The 23,779-nt window shown below is 50.8% G+C and overlaps 1 protein-coding gene across 7 annotated transcripts; it reads left to right on the forward strand.

Annotated features, from left to right (window-relative positions):
• Positions 1–218: 218 nt before the first annotated feature.
• Positions 219–23,145, forward strand: TRAF1 (TNF receptor associated factor 1). 7 transcript variants are annotated; one of them, XM_074330938.2, is made up of 9 exons: positions 516–744; positions 2,158–2,277; positions 3,133–3,871; positions 5,647–5,731; positions 15,626–15,691; positions 16,178–16,588; positions 18,129–18,306; positions 19,993–20,141; positions 21,858–23,145. In XM_074330938.2, exons 3-9 carry the CDS (start codon positions 3,732–3,734, stop codon positions 22,074–22,076), a joined length of 1,248 nt encoding a protein of 415 aa, XP_074187039.1. In that variant the 5' UTR covers positions 516–744; positions 2,158–2,277; positions 3,133–3,731; the 3' UTR covers positions 22,077–23,145. The 7 variants fall into 7 exon arrangements, with proteins under 7 accessions (XP_074187038.1, XP_074187042.1, XP_074187039.1 ...); XM_074330939.2 differs by having other exon boundaries at positions 2,158–2,273; XM_088792733.1 differs by lacking the exon at positions 516–744 and adding an exon at positions 764–780.
• Positions 23,146–23,779: the final 634 nt, after the last annotated feature.

Below are 23,779 nucleotides of genomic sequence, written 5' to 3' on the forward strand. Positions count from 1 at the left end.
CATCCTTTTTCTGACCGTTCCAACCCAACACGCTTGGACGAACCTGGCACGGTGCTAGGCTCTGCACAAATCTAAGCAGGTCAAGAGGTTCCGCTATGGCTTTCTGCATCCCTACGCGGGGTTTCAGGAGGGCAGGAGATGAGGGTGGGGGGTTCAAGTCCCAGGTCTGTATTCGTTTATTCTGCGAACTTTTTACCGAGTCTTTCATTTGTCCCAGGAACACGGCGCAGGAAGGAGGAGAATGGAAGCCTGTCAGTCCCCAGTGGGAGAACAGACCCTGCCCTGGGCCTCAGTTTCCCCAACAGTGGGGCGCTGGCCCCACCCCCAGGGCTGCCTGAGGTGCGGGCTCGGGCTGCAAGAACCCGCCCCGGTCTTCCCAGGCTTCCGCTGCCCGGGCCACGTCCTCCGTGCCCCACCGGAAGCTCCCGCCCGGCTGCGGGGAGGCCGCGGCGGCCGCGATGCCGAGGTTGGTTGCACTGCACCCCGCCCCCATCCCGCCCCCACCCCACCCCGGGATTGCGAGCGGTACCCCTGCCCCCGCCCCCGCGCTCCGGGCCAGGGACACCCTAACTCCTGCTCGCAAGTGCAGGCCTCACCGAGCGCGGCCGGGGACCTGGAATCGCGACTGCCGAGCCCACCCGGGACTCACTGCCCCAGCCCTTCCTGCGGGCCCGGGGCTCCCCTTGGGCTTCGCTCATCCTTCAATGGTCACGGGCGCTGCAGTCTGCGCAGTCAACTGGAGAGGTGGCAGTGACGAGACGACAGTCACCTGCTCTGGGGGTGGGGGTCGGGGAACGCACTAACGGGGTTGAGGGACATGCAGGCAGGCAATCCGGCATCACCGAGCGGGGAGGCAGGGTGCTGTGTGCGGCCTGGGATCGCAGAGCCGGGCATCCAACCCCGGGGGCGGCCTACGGAGACTCCCAGGGGAAGTGGGGTCTGGTCCGGGTCGCCCCGAAAGACAGGTGGAAGGCTGGGGAGATGGGGGCATGATGCAGAGGGACTCCAGGTGTGCTGACCCCGCGGGTGGAGACACGAAGGTGGGACCGAGGGAGGGTCAGAGTGGAAGAGAAAGGAGTCAAAGCGAGATAAGGAGCAGCCAAGAGGTGGGCGGGGGAGTTACGGAAGGGCTGTGGGAAGCCGAGGGATGAAGGGAATGCGAGAGGAGGGGCCAAGAGCGGTGTCAAGGGCTGGCCTGAAGGCTGGTTGAATAGAAACTGGGACAGGCGCAGGGCGTCTGGCGACCTCGACAGTTGAGAATCTTAGGGAGATGTTTGTGTGGACACTCAAGTGAGGAGTCGGAGAGGCTGTGTAGACAATCTTTTCTAGAAGTTCTGTTACAGTGAGGGGAAACAGAATGTAGCTGGGAGAGGAATTTGGGATGAGGGTGAAGAGCTTCTAAAGCACGGGGTGTGGTTAGAGCACAGGCTCTAGGTTCAGGAATCTCCGCTCACTCTCTCTGAGACCTTAGGCAAGTCGCTTACCCTCTTTGTGCCTCAGTTCCCTCATCTGTAATACCGTGGGGATAATGATGGCAATACCTGCTTCATAAGGTTCATTTGAAGATTAGATGAGGTGGTGCCTGTATAAGTGCTTCACACAGCTCTAGAAAGCAGTACCTGTTATTTTTCACTTTGATTATTGGAGCAGCTAGGACATACATATTTTCAGGCCGATGGGAAGTTGCTGGTAGAGAGGGAGACATTGAAGACAGAAGGGAGAGCAAAGTCACTGGGAAGAAAGGGACCCAGAACTTGGATGGGGAGAGAAGTCTTGGGTGCCTGTCCATGCAAGCGAAGGAAGAACCCGGTGGGATGCAGGGAAGTTTGCGAGTTTAGGGTCTGTGGTTAAGGAAGCGCCTTTCTGATTGTCTTTTCTTGGAAGTAGGCCTCAAGGTCATTTGCTGAGAGGGCCAGGCCAGGGCTGGCCCAGGGGAGTGTGGAGATCTGGTTACACTGCAGTGCCAGGGGGCCATGCCAGCGGCCCCTGGCAGCCCCAGTAGCACTCCAGAGAAAGAGGGCAGTTGAATTTATCTGGGGTCAGAGGACAACATCTGACTTGCCTTGCCCACTTGTGAGGCTCAAGTAAAGTTGATGGATGTAGAAACACTATAAGCATAACTTACCATTTTAATCCTTTCCCCTGATCTTGAGCTAGAAGGGCTGTGGCCATCAGAATACAATGACAGAGCCTTTCAAGCAACACATTTGGACTGTGCACCATGCCACACTTTCACCCATGATCTCGTTTAATCGTCACAACAGTCAAGTGAAGTAGGTATGATTATTATCTACATTTTACAGATGCCAGAACTGAGGTTCAGAGACGTTGAAGACCTTGTCCCAGGACACACAGCTAGTAAATGTCCACCATTTAGGATTCCAACTCAGATCTGTCAGATCTCATAGCCCATGATTTGAAACCACTGTGAAAGTTTGCAAAACCCCTAGTAGCAGCCCAGCACGATAGAAAAATGTAAAGGGATCATCTTTTCCATTTGATAGGTGAGGAAACAGCAGCTGCATGCCTGGCCGCCATGCTGGGCTCTGTAGACTCCCCCATGGGGCTAGCTCTCGTCTCTCATCTAGGTGGAGTCCCACAGACCTGGTGCAAATCCTGTCTCACCACCAGGGCTTGTGTGACTTTGGACCAGGCATATTGCTTCTTTGAGCCTATACTTGGCCCAGAATTCTCAGCAGGCTGCTCTATGGAATTGGAAGGAAAATGTTGCCCAGCCCACAGTGGGTGCACCAGGAGCCAGGTTCCCCCACCACAGTGGATCTGCATCCCACTTGGCCTCTAAGACCGACTCCCTGTGGCCTTGTATTTATTTAGAGCTTTGTTCTCCTCAGGGCCAGGAAGTGGTGTTGCCTGTCCCGGGTATGTGCCCACCCATGACTTCCTGAATGGGGCCATGGGAGGAGGGCCCTGAGCAGTATATGGTTCTGACGTCTTGGACTTGAAAGGAGGGGAGGGCCCTGTGTTTTCATGGTGACTGATGAGGAATGCCCGGGCAGGGCTGGGCCAGCGGAGGTCTCTTCCTGCCTCTGATTGCCTTGGCCACAGGGTCCCAGAATCTTAGAGCACAGAGGAACCTTGGAGACCACCTGTTGCATCTCCATGTTTTTACAGATGGGGTAACCGAGACCCACTGTGAGGAAGTGATTTTTACCTAAGACACTGGATACAGCAGAGTTAAAACGCCTGGAACTTGCATTTCTGGACCTGACACCAGGACCCTGGGGATTTCCACCAAGCAGTGAGCTTGGAATTCCAGGCTGCTTGGAGGTCCCAGGGAATACAGACAAGTCCACCCATCTGTGGCTCTCTCTGCCGATGTCACCCAGGGAGGAAGTGGAGGAAGCCAGTGGCAGCCTGGTGTTCTCTGGCAGGGGGACTCAGACTGTGGTTCCTGAAAGTCCGTGACACCACTGTTTTTTCTCTCTGATTCGTTCTCTGCTGTCTCTCACTCTAAAGAATGACTGGACACTCCAAGAGGCTTCAGTCAGCATCCAGGGGGTTTTTTTCACCACAAAGGGTAATTCCTGCCTCATTCCTGCTGTGACTCAGCTGTGACGTTGGACCACATAAGCGAGAAGATAGTCATCAGACTTCACCAGAGAGAGTGGCCCACACCAGGACTAACCTCTTCATTCAGCACAGACTCCACCGGGCTGGTCCACTCCGCAGAGGAGATTAGTCGGGCCCCCTGGCCAACGTGGGACCCCAAGATGGCCTCAGGCTCAGCCAGCAGCCCCCGCCCAGCCCCCGATGAGAACGAGTTTCCCTTTGGGTGCCCCCCCACCGTCTGCCAGGACCCATCAGAGCCCAGGGCTCTCTGCTGCACTGCCTGTCTCTCTGAGAACGTGAGGTGAGGGGTTGGAGGGGCAAAGGGTGGGGGGCGAAAGAAGGTGCCGGGGAGGGACCCCTGATAGGAGGCTTTGGCGAGTGACTTCACCGCTCCTGGCCTCAGTTTCCCCACACTTTTCCTTGCAGTTCCTGACACTGCCCCTCCGACTATGGGTGGAAGGAAAAGTAGCCACAGACAGATGTCATCTACCACAGCAGGAAGCCGTCCAGGGTGAAGGACAGCCTCAGGCCACAGGCCCTTGCTTACTGTGTGGCTGGGTGCAAATTACTTCATGGCTCAAAGCCTCGGCTTCCTTGTCTGTAAAATGCCTATAAAGCTATTTTCTACCTCCCAGGATTGTTACAAGGCCCAATCAATAATATTCCAAAAAGTTCTTGTAATAATGAATAGAAGTAATGAACTGCTATACAAATGTATCTCCTTCCACAATATCACACATCAACTTGTACTGTTTGCTGAGAACTCTTTTAAAGAGGACAAAGATATGTATATTTAAAATATAAATATCTCAGAGATGTGTGACATCACTATGATCATTAGCATCCTGCCTTAAGCAACTATTATGTGCCTTCTGTGTGCCAAGTACTCTTTCCTTGGATCTTTAAAAGAGCCTTGGAAAGGTGAATACTGCTATTATCCCATTTTACAGATGAGGACAGTAACGGAGAGATTAAGTCAGCTTGCCCAGGTCAGTTTCCTGGCACGTGTTCCTTAACTGCCCTGCACCACTCAGCATGACCTTTGTTTGGGGCTTTGCAGCTTCAGATGGGAAACCTGAATCAGGCCTATTTGAGAAGTTCAAATGCTGTGACTCAGTGGCAGGCTGTGAAAAGGAAGGGAGAGGTTGTGGCTGTGGAAAGGCCAGGTTGTGGGAGTGGGGTTGCCCAAGCTTGACTGGTTTTACCATCAATCTGATTGTTCTGGGTTCATCTCAGGCTTTTGCACTGGGCCTCTTGGCTTCCCTCTCATTCTTCCAAAACCTGGCAGAGGTGGGGTTGTCGAAGGGACCCCGGTCTGACGTGTGAAGAGCTCTGCCCAGCTCTGCTCCTGACCATCTCTACCCTTGGCCAATCCAGACGTCCTCCGAGGCCTCATTCATTTTCCCTGTAAAATGGGCCTGAACCGTGGCTCTGACTGTGGACCGGAATCACTTGGGAGCTTTGGAAAAGCCCATAGGCCCATTTGTCACCCAGTCAGAGTGACACTCATTCCTTGTTAAGACCCTCAGGCTGGGTGTTCTCTGAGGCGCCTTTTTGTCCTAATCAGTCATGATCATCTATAATTCCTAAAACCAAAAGACTAAAACCAAATAGAGGAAGCTGAGAAGAGCAAATAGAGCCACACACCCACAATCCCTTCTCTGAACCCCTGGCTCAGATGAATTTTGGAATGCAGAAATTGTTCAGATTTCAGAAAAGCAAGTCAGTGCCTTACTACGCAGTTCTTCCAGTGGGGATTGGAGCAGCACCTTATAATCAAGCCTATCAGTATTTCTGCAGTGAAACATAAATATTCACACTAAATGGGATAAGTAGGGATTATAATAGCCCCAGTCACTTAGGGTCAGGTTTAGCTGCCAAAGAAGCTCACTGCAAACTACAGGAAGACATTGGGTGCCCAGTGCTTTCAAGGTTTGGGAATGGTAGGTCTGGGATTGTGGACCCGCACGCTCATTGATGTCATGCTGGGCAAGGGTTTTGGAGCTATCAGGATGGAGGTTGGTGCCTGGGAGTTGAAAATGCCTCACTCAGCTGGATTTGTCCGTGTGTACCCAGGAACGGCGAGGATCCGATCTGTGCCAAATGCAGAGGACATGACCCCCAGTCTGTTAGCCCAGGAAGCCTTCTGTCTCAGGAGAAGGTACGTTGGCACAGCCGGGAAACGCTATTTGTCCTTATTCTCCATTTGTCGAGGTTGAGGCCAAGTTGGCAGCTGTTTGCATCATCCCTGGCAGGCATCTCCCTCCTTGTCTTAAGTCTAGAGTGAATTTGGTTTGTAAGCAGTGAGGAGATTGACAACATATTGGTGAAGCCACTTGCCCAAAGCCACCTGGAGGATCTGTGACAGATTCAGGATAAGAACAACAGTCTAGACCAGGGGTCCGCAAACTGGGGCCTTCGGGCCAAATCCAGCCTGCCACCTGTTTTTGTACAAGCCCACGAGCTAAGAATGGTTTTTATGTTTTAAATGATTAAGAAAAAAATCAAAAGAAGAATGATATTTTGTGACACATGAAGATTATATGAAGTTCAAACTTCCGTGTCCATAAATAAAGTTTTATTGGTGCACAGCTACCCCCACTCACTTAGGCATTGTGTATGGCTGCTGAGTCTCAACAGAAGGTTCAAAGCCCAAAATATTTACTGTCTGGCACTTTATAACAAAAGTTTGCCAACTGTTGATCTAGAGAGTTCTTCCTGCCCTGTTTGCCCTCAGACAGGGAGAGGTCATTCTCAGCTCTCTGCTCAGGCTCTGCCAAGCTGTGCTCCAGGAAAGAGAGAGCTTTGGAAATGGGAGGGGCCACAGACATTCTCAGACCCCACAGTTTAGAACCCAGCCCTTCTGGGTTGGAAAGACACTCACAGGTCACTGTAGAGCCCAGTGCTGACCAGAACTGGTCTATTCCCACCAGCTCATTACACAATGATAAAAATAAGGAAATTGTAGTGAGTTTCTTATAAAACTAATTTTTTTCCATGTATAGAATCTTTACTCTGAGATTTATGCTCTTCCTTTATCTGTCTTTGTATAAATGAAATGATAGTAATAGTAAATAATAGGATTTGGGGGAAAGCCTTTACTTGGTAAAATTAAAAGATGACAATCTTTATGTTAACGTCCCAGTTTAAAAAAGTAAATAAAACTTGTATTGATCCATGAGTCCAAAGCTGTAAGAACGACTGCTCTAAATCTGACCCTCTTATCTTATACATGAGGCCCTGACACCCACTGGGGAATCTCAGTGCAGAGCTTTCCAGTGACCAGGGTCTCACTGCTGCTCAGCCCCCCATTGTCCTCACTTGAGGCACCATCTCCTTTCATCCAAAGCTCCCCGCTTGCAGCGGCCCAGGGGTCAGGAGCTTGGTGTCCAGGGATGGCTCTGTGTAAATCATTGCATGGCCGAGATGACTCCTGTGCCTATTTCTCTGCAAAGTGAAGAAGCTAAGTTGCAAGACCTTTTCAGGACTTCTGTTGTCCAAATTACCAGCCAATGGCTGGCAGGGCCGCTGTCCTTCCCATCTGTAGGAACCAGAGGCAGGCAAGTCTCCACCTTCTCCCTTCGCTCTGCCTCCTCTCCTTCGGAGAGTTGGGGGAATTTCCTGCCCCACCCAGAAATGATTTTGAGGGCTCACCCATCCCCTTCTCATCAGCCCCTCCCCTACAGGCCCTCAAGGGAACGATGATAAGGCTCCAAAGCATTTTCCCAGAATTTTCACTCCACGGCATGGAGAGAGCTGATAGGATAAACTGATCCGTGGAATAACTTCCTGAGCCTCCTTGTTTGGGTGTCTTTGTGGACTAAGCATGAGACACGAGCAGACCCACAACTCTCTCTTTGGGCCACTGTGCTCCACCTGCAGAAGGGAGGGCATGGGCTAGATGCTTCCTGCGGCCCCTGCCTGCTTGAATGTGCTTTTTAACTTGTGTTATGCTTGCCTCTTAACAAAATTCATACACAGTCATTGTACACATCTTCGATAACATAGATAAGAGATGTTTTAATATCTCTTAATCCAGTGGTTTTAATTCATCTTGGTTAACATGAAATCAGATGACGGTGGCAGTGCTCTGATTAAAGGAGAGCCTGGAACCCTGTTCTCTTAGTTACCCTACTTCTTTCTTCTGCCTTGCCCCTGAGGACCTTGGGGCCCAGCAGAGCACAGTTTGCAACTTGCTGCCTTAACCCCAATGAAGGGACTCTAATGGTGGCATTACAGGCACTGTAAGAGGCTGCAGGGTGGGAGGGAGTGCTGCCTACATTAGGGGGCAGGCAAGCACAGGACCTTTTTCCACCCCTGGCTTCCCCGCCTGATGTGGTCATCACTGCACCCCCAGGGGAAAGCTGGGAGGCAGGATGAACCAGTGGACTGACTCCTGCACAAAGCCACAGAGTGGAAAAACCAGGGACTCCTCCAGCTCCTGACCTAATAGGAACTTTGGGGGACTTTTGACCAAAGAAAAGCAGCTGATTATAAGTCAACACTTTCGTATGTGGTAACTGTGAAGTTTGTCTGTGCATCTGGGGAAACCTAGGAAATGGAGGTGGGTGAAGGGGCGGGGCCAGAGACCAACTGAGCTAAGTCCAAAGGTGCCCATCCTAGCAGACACTTTCCATGCCATCTGCTTATCAGTTTGTCCTCATCCTCTGATGTCATTAGATTAGTATCTCTCCGAGAAGTGCTCAGAGCCATGGACCGATTAGGTAATGTAAGAAGCAGATATTAAAGGATTACTATTGACCTAGTTAGAGATTTGGTTCTTGCCTGGAATGGCCTTCCTGTAGAAGTGACAATGAAGTAGTAGACGACCTGGCGGCTGGAAAATAACATTCAGTTCTGTCTGCCTGAGACCCTGTGAATGGGATTATTTCTCTCTCTTCCTTCTGAGGCCACTCAAGGTCAAAAGCAAGCTGGCATCTACTGCCAGGGGCTTACAATAATGCCTTAATGTATTCTAGAATCAGAAAATGACAGGAGGTCAAGCTGTCTAGTCCAATTTCCGTTCTGTACTGGATTCCTGCCAGGTGACATTATGTCCTTCCAGTGATAGGGAGCTCCTTCCTCCATGAACTGACCGCTTCCACCAGGGGGTACTCTGATTATTGTACCATTTTCCTCTTTGTTTGTACTGAGCTGAAGCCCGTCTCTCTTAAGGCCACAAAAGTCAAGTCAGTCTGCCTCCTGTCCTCTGAGGCTGTCCTACATATGAGGTTGGACAGTTAAGTTCACGAACTCATCCTAGAAGAAGTGTTACATACCTCATTGCTGAATATCACTATGGTCACCTCCGAAGTACTCCCCTTGGGAAGCTATGCACTGATGCCAGTGCCTAGTCCACCCTTCAAAGCAATTTTGGAACTCTTTTTCTGGAATGGCCGTCAAAGCTGTCATCGTATTACCCTTGATGTTCTGAATGTCATCAAAATGTCTTCCTTTCAATATTTCCTTTATCTTCTGGTAAAGAAAGAAGTTACTGGGGACCAGATCGGGTGAGTAGGGAGGGTGTCCCAATACAGTTTTATGTTTACTGGGTAAAAACTCCCTCACAGACAGTGCTATGTGAGCTGGTGCATTGTTGTGATGCAAGTGCCATGAATTATTGGCAAAAAATTCAGGTCGTTTTCGTCTAACTTTTTCACGCAGCCTTTTCAGCACTTCCAAATAGTAAACTTTGTTAACTGTCCAGCTGGTACAAATTCATAATGAATAATCCCTCTGATATCAAAAAAAGGTTAGCAACATCTTTGCAACAAGTTCATGAACTTAATTGTCCGACCTCATGTGTGGAAAGATGTTGACATCCCTGGAGTCTGTCCTCAGTCTCTACACATCTATGTCCTTTGACGTGTGTTGCCTAGATATGAACTCCCGAACCCTTACCCTTCTGAGCTTGACAGTCACATCTATAACCTCATTGATCCTGTGATATCCTGTGATATCTCTACTTCACCATGAAGTGATATATCGAGACTCAGTGAGGAGGTGTGCCTGGATCAAAGTCATATGGCAGGGGAAGGCAAAGCCAGGCTCCCACTCCTGCCTCCTAGGCTGGTGGCATCTTCTCCTCTGCTGCCTCCAAATGGCACATCACCCCCAAATGTTTTATGAAGGTTTAAATAACATAGTCAACCTTAAGTGCTGGAATCCACCAAATGCTATGGAAAAACAGGAGTGGGCATGACCACTTTCAACCAGAAGAATCAGTCAGGGCTTCCTGGAGGAGGTGGCAGTTGAGCTGAGCAGAGGTTGCCAGAGAGGAAACTGTCCCCGGTCCAGAGGAGGGCAAGACCTGGTGAGCAGAGGCAGACTGGCTGGGTGTGCCCTGTCACAGCAGAGTACTTCTGCCTCAGCACCAGCTGAAACCTGAGCAGAAACAGCCCCTCCAGTATCCAAAACTTCAGGTGGTCTTTGTGCCCAGCACAGTGGTGTGGGCAGTACCTGGCACGCTACAGACCCTCTGTTCTGTGCAGCGGCTTCACAGAGGAGGCTGTCATGTTCCTTGCACCCTCTTCACACTCACATTCTCAGAGACCCACAGGTCCCTGAGTGGGGGCCCCTCGATGGGACTCTGCTGAGCCCGTCACAAAGGGCCAGGTCAGCAGGGTAGTTGGGAGCGCACCCCCCCCCCCCAGACTTCCTGCATGCAGACAGAAGGACAAGTGTTCCCTCAGGGCTGAGATTTTGTTTTCTCTGTTTCTGTTTCCTCCTCAGAGGAAATTCCACTGCGAATTTCATTTTTAGCAGTTTGAAGCAATGAGGCCACTCATAGGGGTGCTTGTGGCAGCAGACGTACACCAGGCTTGGCCCAGGACAGATGCCCCAGCCTCCCTCTGCAGCTGCAGCCTGATGCCCTCTCCTGTCCCCAGTCCCCAGCTTTTAGGCAAGGCTACTGTTTGATCAAAGCAAGGACTCCCAGGTGTGGAGGAAGGACCCTGGACATGGACCCCAGGCCCCTGGCCTCTACCTCTCCTTTACCCTGAACGTGCATTGCCTCCTGCAAGTCACTGCCCATCCCTGAGCTTTGGCTTTCCCACCTACATAGGAGAAGCAGGACCACTAAGGCCCGACCTCCTCCTCACGGTACCGTGAGGTCCGACTGAGCAGTGCTCACACAGGTGCAGGGAAAGCAGCGAGCCCTCACAAGGTCTCATAACTATGGGACAGAAGACCTGGATTCAGCCAGCTCCTCAAGTGTGCAAGCCTGGTGTGTCCTGAAGCGAGCCAGTCACCCAGTTTTCCCATCTGTGTTAAGGTGAAGGTCATCCCACCCTGCCTGCCTCAAAGGACGATTGCAAGCATCCTGTGAGATAGCACGCAAAAACGCGTTAGTCCTGGATAAATAAAACACAGTTAGGGAGGCTCCTCACCAGCCCAAGGAAATCCGACGGGAAAATGGGCTTTTACAGAATGAATTATTAAGTGTTTGAGATATGAGAATTAACTGGGAGGCATGTATATGACAGACATTGGGGGAGAAAAAAGGTGTCCCTAGGGCAGTGCTTAATCCACAGGAATACTACTAATAACGACTGACACTTACTGAGTACTGCCTTAGGCAGAATGGTGTTCCCCAAAGGTGACCACACGTTAATCCCTGGAACCTGGGCACATGTTGCCTTCCATGGCTATACGTAGCCGTTCGGGCGGTATGACAAAGTACCACAGACTGAGTGGCATGAACAACAGAAATTTATTTTCTTGCAGTTCTGCAGGCAAGAATTTCACGACAGGGTTGGTTTCCTCTGAGGCATTTCTCCTTGGCTTGTAGATGCCCATGCCATTTTCTTCCTGCATCTTCACATGGTCTTCCCTACATGTCTGTGTCCAAATTTTCTCTTCTTATAAGTGCACAAGTCATACTATTTTAGGGTCCGCCCTAATGACTTTGGTTTAATGTAATTCCCTCTTTAAATTCTCTGTCTCCAAATACGGTCATTCCTGCGCGGGTTGGGACTTCAACATGTCAATGAAGGGGGGGATACAATTTAGCCCATAACAGTGGCAAAGGGACTGTGCAGATGTGATGATATTAAGGATCTTGAGATGAGGAGACTATCCTGGATTATCTAGGTCAGTCCAGTGCAATCACAAGGGTCCTCATGAGAGGACAGGAGAGAGTCAGAGAGAGATGGGAAAATGCTGTGCTACTGGCTTTGAAGATGGAGGAAGGGGCATGAGCCAAGGAATGCAGGTGGCTGCTGGGTGCTGGAAAAAAACACACAAGGAAACAGATTCTCCCCTGCATTCTCCAGAAGGAACACAATCCTGCTGACACCTGACATGTGAGGACTTCTGATTTACAGAACTGTAAGATAATAAATTTGTGTTCTTTTAAGCCATTTTACTATAGCAGCAATAGGTAACTAACACCAGAATTTACATGTATTAGCTCATTTAATCCTCACAATAACTCTATTATCCCCATTTTGCAGAGGAGGAAAGTGAGACATGGACAGGTTAATACCCTCCCAGGACCACACGGTTCATATGTGAAGTGACCAAAATGGGCTTTGCACCCGGACAGGCTGGCTCCAGAGCCCACCCCCTTAACTCCTGTGGCAGCCTGAGGAGTGAGTGACTGATGAACTGATGGGGAGACCCCTGCCCTCCTCTGTCAGCCGTGGGAGGCTGGTCACGGCCCACACCCATCCACACATCACAACAAGGAGGACCCTAACATCCATAGAGCACTTCCCACCCTTCGACAGGCTTTTCACTGCACCATCCCAGTGAAGGCTCAGCTGCCCAAAAAACACATGCCCTTTCACTTGCGGGGTGATTCTGGAGTTCCACCGTTTTATCTTTTCTACCTTTTTATCCCTCCCATGACTCTCACTTCCAGCTTAGAGCTGCAGAGGATTCGAATCATGGACTTGCAGGGAGTTTTCGGGCCTGAGTCCATTCACCAGGAACCAGGTCCTCACCTAGCTTCAATCCCTCTGCTGTTCCCACAGGTCAGGAAGCTAGCTACCTGCTGGGAGAGGCTGCGTCACTGCACACTTTCCAAAGCCAGTGCGGTCTCCCTGCCAAGGCTGCCCCAATGAAACATCTGTTTTCGATTCTTTGTTGGGAACAACTTGTGCTGAAAGCCCCTGGGTAGAGGGGAGAAGAGGGGGTGGCCCTTTGCTGGGCTTTCTGTGTCCCAAGCCAACCATTCTCATTAAGCCCACAGCTCTCATTTATTTTGCTTTTAAAGAATGATAACTAGTGTAGCTTTGTATTTGCTCAGCCCAAAAGACCTCTGTCCTCCCCTCTTTTTTTTTAATCCAAATTTCCATTTTGCACCATTAGATTATTCGTTAAAAAAAAAATCTTTGAAAATCAAGACATCATTTATATGCAATAAAATTCACTCATTTTGAGTGTACAGTTTGATAAATGCCGGTAAATTTATAAAATTGTGAGACCACTTCAGTCAACATGGTGAGTGTTTTTTTCTGCACCAGAAGAAGCTTCCTTGTACGCCTGGTGAGCCTCCCCCAGCTGCAGCCCCAGACAGCCACTAGTCTTTCTGTCACCGTCGTTTTGCCTTTTCTAGAATCACACAAGAATGGAATCATAGTATGTAGTCTTTTGTGTTTGACTTCTTTCCTTTAGCGTAATGTTTCTGAGGTTTCTCCATGTTATCGCGTGTCATGTTTCAGCCCCTCTCATTGCTGAGTAGTGTTCTAGAAAAAAAACCCATAATTTGTTTATCCATTCACCAGATGATGAATATTTGGATTTCTTCCAGTTTGAGCTATTTATTCACACAGCTGCTACGAGCCTTCACATACACACATAAACATATGTTTCAATTCTTGGGTAAATTCCTAGAAGTGGAATGTGTGGTTTGTATGATAACTTTATAAGCATGATTTATAAGGAAGTTACTTTGTAAGTATGATTTAACTTTATGAGATACTTCCATAGATTTCTTTTCCCCAAAGTCGCTATACCATTCCCACTAGCAACATTAATATAGTTCAATTCCTCCCATCCTCACCAAAACTTGGTGTTGTCTTTCTTTTATTTTAGCCATCTAGTGAGTAGACAGTGTGGTATTTCATTATAGTTTGCATTTCTCTGATGACTAGTGATGTTGAGCATCTTTTCATGGGCTTGTGATTTGTATACCTCCTTTTGTGAAGTACCTGTTCAGTATTTTACCTATTTTTATTAGGTTGTTTGTCTTATTACTAAATTGTAAGAGTTTTTTATATATTCTGAACACAAGCCCTTTCCAGATATATGTTTTGGAAAAAGTTTTCTCCCAGTCCCGCATGGGCTTGCTCTTGATAAGAGATACAATTGACCCTTGAATAATGTAGAGGTTAAGGATGCCGACCCCCTCCCACACCTTATAAAATCTGTGTATAACTTTTTTCTTTTTTTTAAATTTTACATTTAGTTCGCAAGTTTTATGAAAGTCTATTGACATATTGAATACTTTAAGTATAATTACATTTTATTTTTATTTTTTTATTTTTAAAAAGATTTTATTAGGGAAGGGGAACAGAAGGCGAACAGGACTTTATTGAGGAACAGTGTGTATTTCTGGGACTTTATTGGGGAACAGTGTGTTTTTCCCAGGACCCATCAGCTCCAAGTCAAGTTGTTGTCCTTTCAATCTTAGTTGTGAAGAGTGCAGCTCAGCTCCAAGTCCAGTCATCATTTTCAGTCTGGTTGCGGGGGGCACATCTGGCCGCCCCTTGGCAGCTCAGCTCAAGGTGCCGTGTTCAATCTTAGTTGCAGGGGGCGCTGCCCACCATCCTTTGCGGCAGTCATATGGGCAACCTTGTTGAGAGCACACACTCTAACCAACTGAGCCATCCGGCTGCCTAGGAGCTCACTGGCAGCTCAGGAGCAGCTCATTGTCTTCACTGTAGTTGTGGAGGGCACAGCTTGCTGGCCCATGTGGGAATCGAACCGGCAGCCCTGTTGCTCAGAGCTTGCGCTCTAACCAACTGAGCCATCCGTCCGCCCGGAAATCTGTGTATAACCTTTGACTCCCCAAACACTTAACTACTACAGTAGTCCTTCGTTATCCACAGGGGATTGATTGCAGGGCCTCCTGTGGATACCAAAATCCATGGATAGTCAAGTCCCCTGTATAAAATGGTGTAAATCGATGCATACAGTTGGCGCTCTGCATCCACAGACTCCCAACTGCGGATCAAAAATGGTACCAGTGTTTATTGAAAAAAATCCACATATAAGTGGACCATGCAGTTCAAACCTGTGTTGTTCGGGGGTCATCCGTAGTGATGGGGTGTGGAAAGAGCCCTGGGGCTATGCTGCTGCTTCCTCTCTGTTCCTTCTTGGGCAAATCCCTTCCCTTCTGTGAGCCCCAGTTTCTTCATCAGTAAAGTGAGAATGAAAAACCTACCCTGCCTTCCCCACAGTGTTGTTAGGGGCCCTAGAAAGAACTGTGACCCTGAAAGCAATTTGTAAACTCCTCAGACCTATAGATGGGTTAATAGTATTGTCAAGTTGCTGTTGAGTACCGAGACCCTTCTGAATCCCTGCCCTCGGGCTGTGTGTCATCCAGGAGAGCAGTGCAGGGCAGGCACACCTCCATCAAGGATGGATTGCCAAGAAGTGATGCAGGTGGCATTGTGAGGAGCGTCCCCATGAGCTTCAGGAGGGAGAAGATGCTCACTCATGCAACCGGCATGTCCCGAGTGTCTCCTCTGCGCCAGGCCCTGCCCTCAGCACTGGGAACACAGCTGCGACCCTCACAGAGCCTCCAGACCAGTTGGGACAACCAAAGAGTGAATACTGATTACAGGGCTGTGTGGATCATGTCCTGACAGGAGACGTAGGAGGGCTTCCCAGGATCACAGCAGGGGCCCTGATCCTGTTTTGAAGGAGGGTCACAGAAGGGTTGGCACTTAAAGGGTGGAAAGGAGTCAGCCAGGCTGAAGGCACAGCATGTGCAAAGCCATGTGGCCCAGCCCAGCTCACGCCCTGTTGGACCCTGGTGCTTTGCAGCGAGCCCCAGTGGTCGCCACCAGGACACCCATAACATCCAGTGACGTGTTGTTATTTCCAGGATCACCCGGAGGTGGCAGTAGATGGAGTTGAGTGCCCCTTTGCAGGTGTTGGCTGCTTCTTCAAGGTAAGCATGTGAGTGTGAGAAAGTCCGCTCCAGTCCTAGGCCACTGGCTCTCCCCACTTCAGCCCCTCCAGGATTTCCCCACAACATCAAGCTACTCCTCTGGATGTCCCTGACATTAACGACTGTCCCAAGCAACAAATCTCACTAGTAAATCATTTCCGTACTCAGGAAAGTTCTGAATGTCTCATCTCAACATTGTAGCATCACTGTAATGACCCCCCTCCGTGCCTCTCTCCATGGTCCTGAACCATCACTGTGCTCAGGGCAGAATTGTTGCTGTAGAGGCTGCGGTGCCCATGGCCCACTGTGGGCATGTCTGACGTCAGGGTTCTCTGAATTCCTCTCCCTGCACACAAGGCAACTTCCCCTTTGCTGGGTGAATGGATCTAACTTTCTTTGGGAACCTTTGGTGGCAGGACCTCCACTGCCTCCTGGTACTCCCTCCACCTTCTCTGTGTTTACTGATCATCCCCGTTCTCTTGGCAGGGGAGCCCAAAGTTCATGCAGGAGCATGAGGCCACCTCTCAGGCCACCCACCTAAACCTGCTGTTGGGGTTCATGAAACAGTGGAAAGCCCAGCTGGGCTCTGGCCTGGGGTCCCGGCCCATAGCCCTGGAACAGAATCTGTCAGACCTGCAGTTACAGGCGGCCGTGGAGGTGGCTGGGGACCTCGAGGTGGACTGCTACCGGGCACCCTGCTCCGAGAGCCAGGAGGAGCTGGCCCTGCAGCACTTCATGAAGGAGAAGCTCCTGGCCGACCTGGAGGGGAAGCTGCGCGTGTTTGAGAACATCGTGGCCGTCCTCAACAAGGAGGTGGAGGCCTCCCACCTGGCCCTGGCTGCCTCCATCCACCAGAGCCAGCTGGACCGGGAGCACATCCTGAGCTTGGAACAGAGGGTGCGCATGACAGGCGAGGCTGCCTTCAAGGCTGGCCCAGGGGCTCCCCGCTCACCCATCTTGTCTCCAGACCAGTGGACCTGCCTTCCTCCTAAGCATTCTCCCTGCTCAGAGCAGTCACGCCCCAACCAGAAAGTCTGTGTCCTGTGTCCCAAGACCTTCTGGGAGGAATACTGAGTCAGAAGTTATAGTCAAGGTCAACATGCCCCCCACCCCCATCCGGCCTGTGCTTCATTTCCTTTGCTTGAACTTCTCCTGTAATAGGATACTCCCTCCACAAGCAGCTCACTCCATTGCTGGACATTCTTCACTATTAGAAAGGTCTTCCTTTTACTAAACTGAAATTGGCCTCTCTGTGTCTTCCCTGCATTGTTCCTGGCCCTGGCCCTTAGGGTCCATAAAACAAATCTGCCTTCTAGTCCCCACTGAAGCCCTTCAGAGATGAGCAGTCAGTGATTATATCCTACCTGAGTATTTCCTTCTATAGGCTAAATGCCTCTGGTACTTCCACCCCTTCATCACAGCACACTGTTTCGTGCCGTTCTCATATGCTCTGGCTCAGTCTCTAAAGGATTCCAAACATTCAGAGTGGTGGTACCAGATCAACTCCAGATAATCCACTTGTCTGACAGTTCTTGCTTGAGCAGGACTGTATCCTCCTTTGTTCCAGAGCTTATACTTTTCTTAATTTAACCAGTCACCATGTTAATGTTGCTTTTGTCTTTTCTTTCTTATTTTTCAGCAACATTATATCACTGTCTCATGTTAAGTTAGGCCTGAATTTTAGTTGCAGCTACACCATTAAGTTGCTGTACAGGTCTGAGCAAGTCACTTTCCCTGTCAGGACTTGAACTTTCTCATCGGTAACCTTAGGGATTCAATTTCATTAAGAACACTAACTTCCACTCCTGACTTCCCTAACTGAGAATACCCAAGAATAAATTTGTATTCTTTCAACTGTCAATGGGAAACCTACCAGAAGGGCCAGGCACTGGGCTCAAGTGACCAAGTAGAGCCTTTAGTTACGAAACTCTTCCCCCAGTTAGAAGGTGGACTCCCAGAGGGCAGTGACTATGTCTTTTTACCAACAAACTTCCTGGCTCTAGTCTTACATGCCAGGCACTGTGAAAGGCATGGACACAGAGAGAAAATGAGCATGGGCCCAGACCTCGGTGGGGGAGACCACTAGGTAAGCAAGGCAGAAAAAGGTATCTCATCTAACTGCTGTAAGGGCTCTGTAAGAACATGGATGAGAGAGAGAAACCAGCTGGGCTATGGCAGTGGTTGAAGGCTTCCCAGAGGAAAGGCTGTGTGAGCCAGGTTCCTGACGGATGAATAGGAGTTGGCCAGTGGAGAAGGAAGGGAAAGGAATTCCAGGCAGGAGGGATAGTGCGTGCAAGGACAGGTGGACAGATGCATATGCCTGAGGGTGACATGGTCAGGAAGGCATATTCTGGGCAGATCTGTCCCCATAGCCCACCTTCCCCACCCTCTCCCCAAGCCGGGTCTGGTGCCCCTGGCTGAATGGGCTTCCCCACAGGTGGTGGAGTTGCAGCAGACACTGGCCCAGAAAGACCAGGCCCTGGGCAAGCTGGAGCAGAACCTGCGCCTCATGGAGGAGGCCTCCTTTGATGGCACCTTCTTGTGGAAGATCACCAATGTCACCAGGCGGTGCCATGAGTCGGCCTGCGGCAGGACTGTCAGCCTCTTCTCCCCAGGTAACACCTCCCCAGGAGCACAGAGACCCACTGGGGGAGGCAGGCCCCACTGGGCCCAGGAAACAAGCAGGGGGAACAGCCAGCTCTGTGAGAGCCGTGCTGTGTCCAGTTAGGCCAGTGTCCATTCAGGCGCTTGGCATGCTGAGACCACAGAGCAGGTAGGTGCCTGGCTCAGCCACATAGCGCGCGGGCTATTGGAACTGGGCACGCCTAACACCTGCTAATGTCAATCACATTCTGAAGATAGGGGTAAAATTGTTATTGACTGTGTGGATATCAGATGTGAAAGAGAGAGCAAATGAGAGGATGCAGAGGACGATTCTCACAGGTAAGTACCACGGGGCCCTGGGCAGCTGAAAGGGCCACACAGCATGGGTTCCAATGGCCCCAGAGAGCCAGTGGTCTGAAATAGGACAAGTGGAGGACTAAGTGTGTGACTGTGGGCAGTGCGTCAGGGAATATTGTGTAATATCGGGGCAGCTCTTATTCATTTCTGGGGCCCCAGGGCCTGGTACAATGTCTTGCATAAAGCACGTACTCGGTAGATGTTTCCCTTCATTAATCGACACCTGTTTCTATAACAATGTGTATATTTGTGTATAAAGTGCTCAGACTGGTGTGCCTCACTCACCTGTGTCTAAGTAAATGGGTGGGTCATTAAGGATTTCTTCAGGTGACAATTTGAATGACCTGTCACCTTTGCCCCAGCTTCGTACCTTTCCTTCCACCACCACATCTGATGTACCCAAGAGCAAGAGGGCTGGGGCAAAGAGCGGCTCAGTGTTTCCTCCACACCACAGAGCAGGGCTGGGTCCCAAAGCTAGGCCGCCTTCCTAAGGAGCGGGGGGAGCCCCCTTCGTGGGGTGGACTCACCTCCAAGAAAAGCGCGGCTTTTTCTCCTCGCTTCTTTCCAAAGAGGGACAAAGCAAACAGTGTCTCTGGCTTCCTGTTCTATCAAAACGTAAGGGGCAGAGATGAGTCAGACAGCCAGCCCATCCCTCCTCCACCCCTTCCTGCCGGCCCTCCCACACTGTCACCACTCCCAGAGGAGCCCTTGTGGTGACAGCCATTGGAACCCACACTGCATGGCCCTTTCAGCGGCCCAGGTGGAGAACCCACAGGTCCCTGTGCTTAGACACCAGGGGGGTGATTCGTCCCTCAGGAGCCTTTGCCAAGGGTGCCTGGCAGAACTAGGAGCTTCCCACCCTCCCCCAGCCTCCCAGAGACCGCAAGCACTTGGCCTAGGGCAGCAGATAGAAGTAGGAAGCCTGGCCTCTAATCCTGGCTCCGCCCCCAGCACACTTCCCCTCCCTGGGCTCTGCTTCCCAACTACCAAATGCAGGTCGGTTAAATAAAAAATGTGGTCCCAGGGCCAACAGCGTTCCCATCCCCTGTCAGACATGCATTCTCAGTCTTCCCCCAGCACTACTGAGTCAGCATCTCCGGGGGTGGGGCCTGGCCATCTGTGATTCTGATGGCCAGTTGACAGCCACTGGGCTAGCTGGTCTCCAAGATCCGGGTCCTCTTGGACTGCATATAATCTAGAGGAATGCTAGCTTCAACCCCAGATTTCTCGGTTTTGAGCCAGTGACTTTGGGCGTGCCTAACCGCTGGTCCCAGCTCCTTATCTGCGAAGTCCAGCTTGCTCCAGTTGCCTCTGTGCCGACTCTGGCTTCTGCGTTTCAGCTTTCTACACGTCCAAGTACGGCTACAAGTTGTGCCTTCGGCTCTACCTGAATGGGGATGGGACGGGAAAGAAGACCCACCTGTCGCTCTTTATCGTGATCATGAAAGGGGAGTATGATGCCCTGCTGCCGTGGCCTTTCCGGAACAAGGTATGGCTGGGGTGGGGGGGGGGAATGGGAGCGGGCTGGGGGAAACCTGGGTCCTGGTCCTGGTCTCGCCGTGAACTACCCAGTGACCTGGGCAAGTCCATTGCCCTTTCTGTGTTATCCATTTCCCCTCTTATAAAACAGGAGCCCGAGTTCATATGTAGTAGCCAAGGCTCCCTCCAGCATCATAATCCAGGGGCAAAAATGCCTGGACCAACACCACTGGGAGGCATGTGAAGATGAAATTCACACAGTGGGGTGAATAAGGAAAACTTCCTGGAGGAGGCGCTGTGGGGCTAACCTGAACTGGCAGCATTTTCAGAAAAAGGGAAGGAGGCTGATTCCACCGCACACTTATTGGAATGGCCAAAATCCAACATACCAACACCCCCAAACGCTGACAAGCATGTGGAGCAACAGGAACTCTCATTCATTGCTGGTGGGAATGTAAATGGTGCAGACACTTTAGAAGACCGTTTGGCAGATTCTTACAAAACTAAACATTCTCTTACCGTGTGACCCAGAAATCACTCCTTGGTACTTACCAAATAAGTTGAAAACAGGTCCACACAAAAATCTGCACATGGATATTTATAGCAGCTTTATCCATAATTGCCCAAAGTTGGAAGCAGCCAAGATATCCTTCAGTAGGTGAATGGATAAATACACTGAGACATCCAGGCAATGGAATATAATATGATTCAGTGATAAAAAGAAATGAGCTATCAGGCCTTGAAAATGTATGGAGGAACCTTAAATGCATATTGCTAAGTGAAAGAAGCCCATCTGAAAAGGCTACGTACTGTATGCTTCCAACTATATGACATTCTAGAAAAGGCAAAACTATGGAGACAGTAGAGAGACCTGTGGTTGCCAGGGGTTGAGGGGGGAGGGATGAGTAGGCAGAGCACAGAGGATTTTTCATTCTCTATTTTCAGTTCAATTTTGCTGTGCACTTAAAACTACTCTAAAAGCTAAAATCTATTAAAAAGGTTTAAAAGAGTGGGAGTGCCATGATGGTCTGGATCTGAGTCAGTAGGTCAGTGGTTCCCACACCTGCTGGGGAGATTTTTAAAATGACCAATGACTCAGATTCATACAGGAAACGGTGAGGCCTGAGCATCATGATTTTTAAAACTTTCCCAGGGAATTCTAAGTGCAGCCAAGTTTGAGAAGCACCATGGTGGGCGAAGGGAAGCCATTTCATGTCCCGATGGGCATTCCCGTGACTGGCCCCAGGGGAGAGGGTTTGTGTCATTGAGATCATCAGCTTCTTGGGGGTACATGTATCTGCCCTGTGCAGACACAGCTCCATGCACATTTCCGGGCATTGATTGACAGCCCTTTAGCAGGAGGCCTGTCTGTTCTTGCCCCCCTACCTTACCGGGGAGGTTCCAGCGTAGTTGACGATCCAACATCGCAGAGCAGGAAAGGGCATTACAGGTTATGAGTCCGCTTCTTGTCAGTGCTTAGTCCCAACTTTAGCCCCCAACAGCCAACAAAATGGACTGTGGCATCCAGATTTCCCCTTCCTATTGGATAGAATGGCTGACCCCTAATCACAGGACAACCAGGTGTGGCCCTTACATTGTTTCTTTGACTCCTGAGCAGCCTGAGCTCAAGGTCAGAGGGGCTACACAGGTGGCAGACACAGACCTGGCTCTGAGCTGCTTGGTGCACTGCCCAAGGCCCGGCCTCTCACCTGCCCCCACCCTGCAGGTCACCTTCATGCTGCTGGACCAGAACAACCGTGAGCATGCCATTGATGCCTTCCGGCCTGACCTGAACTCTGCCTCCTTCCAGCGGCCCCAGAATGAGACCAACGTGGCCAGCGGCTGCCCGCTCTTCTTCCCCCTCAGCAGGCTGCAGTCGCCCAAGCATGCCTACGTGAAGGACGACACCATGTTCCTTAAGTGCATCGTGGAGACAAGTACTTAGGGCGCTCAGGGTGCACCTGCGTCCTCAGGGAGCACCAACCCTGACTGGGGGTCCAGCAAGATACCTGAGGTCCTGCCCTTGGTGCTCAGATCCCAGGGCAAGGGCACAGTGATGGGCGGGGGCTGGCGTGATCTGAGCAGGGCTGACAGGTGGACTGTGGCGGCCATCAGCTTAGGGTGGTGGGACCTTGGGCTGGGCCTACAAGGCACATGGTCCAGAGGAGATGGTGGCAGGATTGCTCCCTCTGCACTGACTACACAACACTGGAGGCCCCGGAGCTGCTCCAGCCCTGAATGTTGAGGTGGACTCTGATCAACATAGGGAGGGAATGGGGACGAGGCCTGGGGCATGGATGGTAGGCTGGAGATGTAGGACCTGAGCATGGGAAGGTCCCTGCAGGCCACCATGGAGAAATGCAAACATGGTTGCTGTCTTCTGCCCAGGGTTAGAACCAGGGGGTAGAAGGGACAGGGTGCCAATGTGAATTCAGTCTGTCCAGGCATAGACTGAGTTCCCCATCATTGGAGGTAAGCAAGCAAAGCCAGAGGCTATGCTGGAGGTGGGGAAAGTTATCAAATTGGGGGTTGGATTTAAAAACCTTCAAGGTTCCTTCCATCCGAGAAAGTATCTAATTCTAGGCCTCCTGGCCCAGGCGAGACTAGTGCCTGCAGGGATTCTGGGAACATGCGGGTTCCTCACTCACCTTCTGTAGCAACAGGTGAGCTGAGCTGGCCCCCATGCCACCTGCCACCCAGGCCTGGCAGCTCAACTTCCCTACATGCAGAAGCACACATAGGCCCTGCATCCTGTGCCTCCCCAGCCACACTCCCCTTCGCCTCCTCCAGGTAATGAGCTCTTAGGGGCATCCAGAAGGAGCGTGAAGAAGCAGAGAGGCATAAACTCTCCACTGCCTGCCTGGGGGCCCCACCTTCCTGCTTTCCAGAATCCCATGTCACCTGGTTAACCGAGGTATTCACTTCTCTTGTTCACTTCTGGGTCTCTGAGCCACTAGTAGAGGTTGTCCTTTGAAATCTGTATAAAATCAAAGAAAGAATTTTTTAAGAAATCTCTTTTGAAGTTTTCATGAAGTGTATGGTGGTGGAAGTTGGTTGTAACTAAGCCAAGTTTGAAAAGCCCATTGCTGCGCTTTCGGTGCTGCTGCCAGTTTTGCAGGTAAACATCCCAGGCTGGTGTGCAGCAGGAACTTCCCTCGCTGCCTCAGTCTTCTCCTCTCTGTAATGGGGAGAAGCAGCCCAGCCTGCCTCCCTTGCTGGGTTCTGTGGACCTCACAGGAGCTAGAACAGGAGAGACTGGAGAGAGAAAGGCTCCGGCACCACTGCCTACCTGTCCCGGCTGCGGCCCATGCTTGCCTTCTCACCTTGGAGGTCTCATACAACTCACTCCTACGGGGACCCTCGCCTGACTTCCCAGATACCCTGAGGCTTCATGCTGCTGCTCAGAGCTCCAGGTCAGGACCTCACGCCTTCTCCCCTCCTCCCCCTGCTCCTCAGCCTTCCCTGCAGCTTATTCTTTTTCTACTTGCAAAGCTGTAACTAGCTTCACTGCTCACACGCTCGGGGTTTGCTCTGTAAAATGTGTCAGCAGCTCTGCCTGTTCTCCCTAGCCCAGCATCTGTGAGAAGGTCCTCACAAAAGAGGTGAGAGAGCCTCACAGCTCAGTGGGCTCGATGTATCAGAAAACTC

The sequence above is a fragment of the Rhinolophus sinicus genome, chromosome 16, assembly GCF_057876585.1.
Source record: "Rhinolophus sinicus isolate RSI-liver-muscle chromosome 16, RSI-T2T, whole genome shotgun sequence".
NCBI lineage: Eukaryota > Metazoa > Chordata > Mammalia > Chiroptera > Rhinolophidae > Rhinolophus > Rhinolophus sinicus.

Coding starts and splice junctions, on each gene's coding strand:
- TRAF1 (XM_074330937.2), top strand. CDS start 3,732: ATGGCCTCAGGCTCAGCCAGCAGCCCCCGCCCAGCCCCCGATGAGAAC. Junction 3,872..5,646: donor TGTCTCTCTGAGAACGTGAG/GTGAGGGGTTGG, acceptor GTGTGTACCCAG/GAACGGCGAGGATCCGATCT. Junction 15,692..16,177: donor GTGTTGGCTGCTTCTTCAAG/GTAAGCATGTGA, acceptor TTCTCTTGGCAG/GGGAGCCCAAAGTTCATGCA.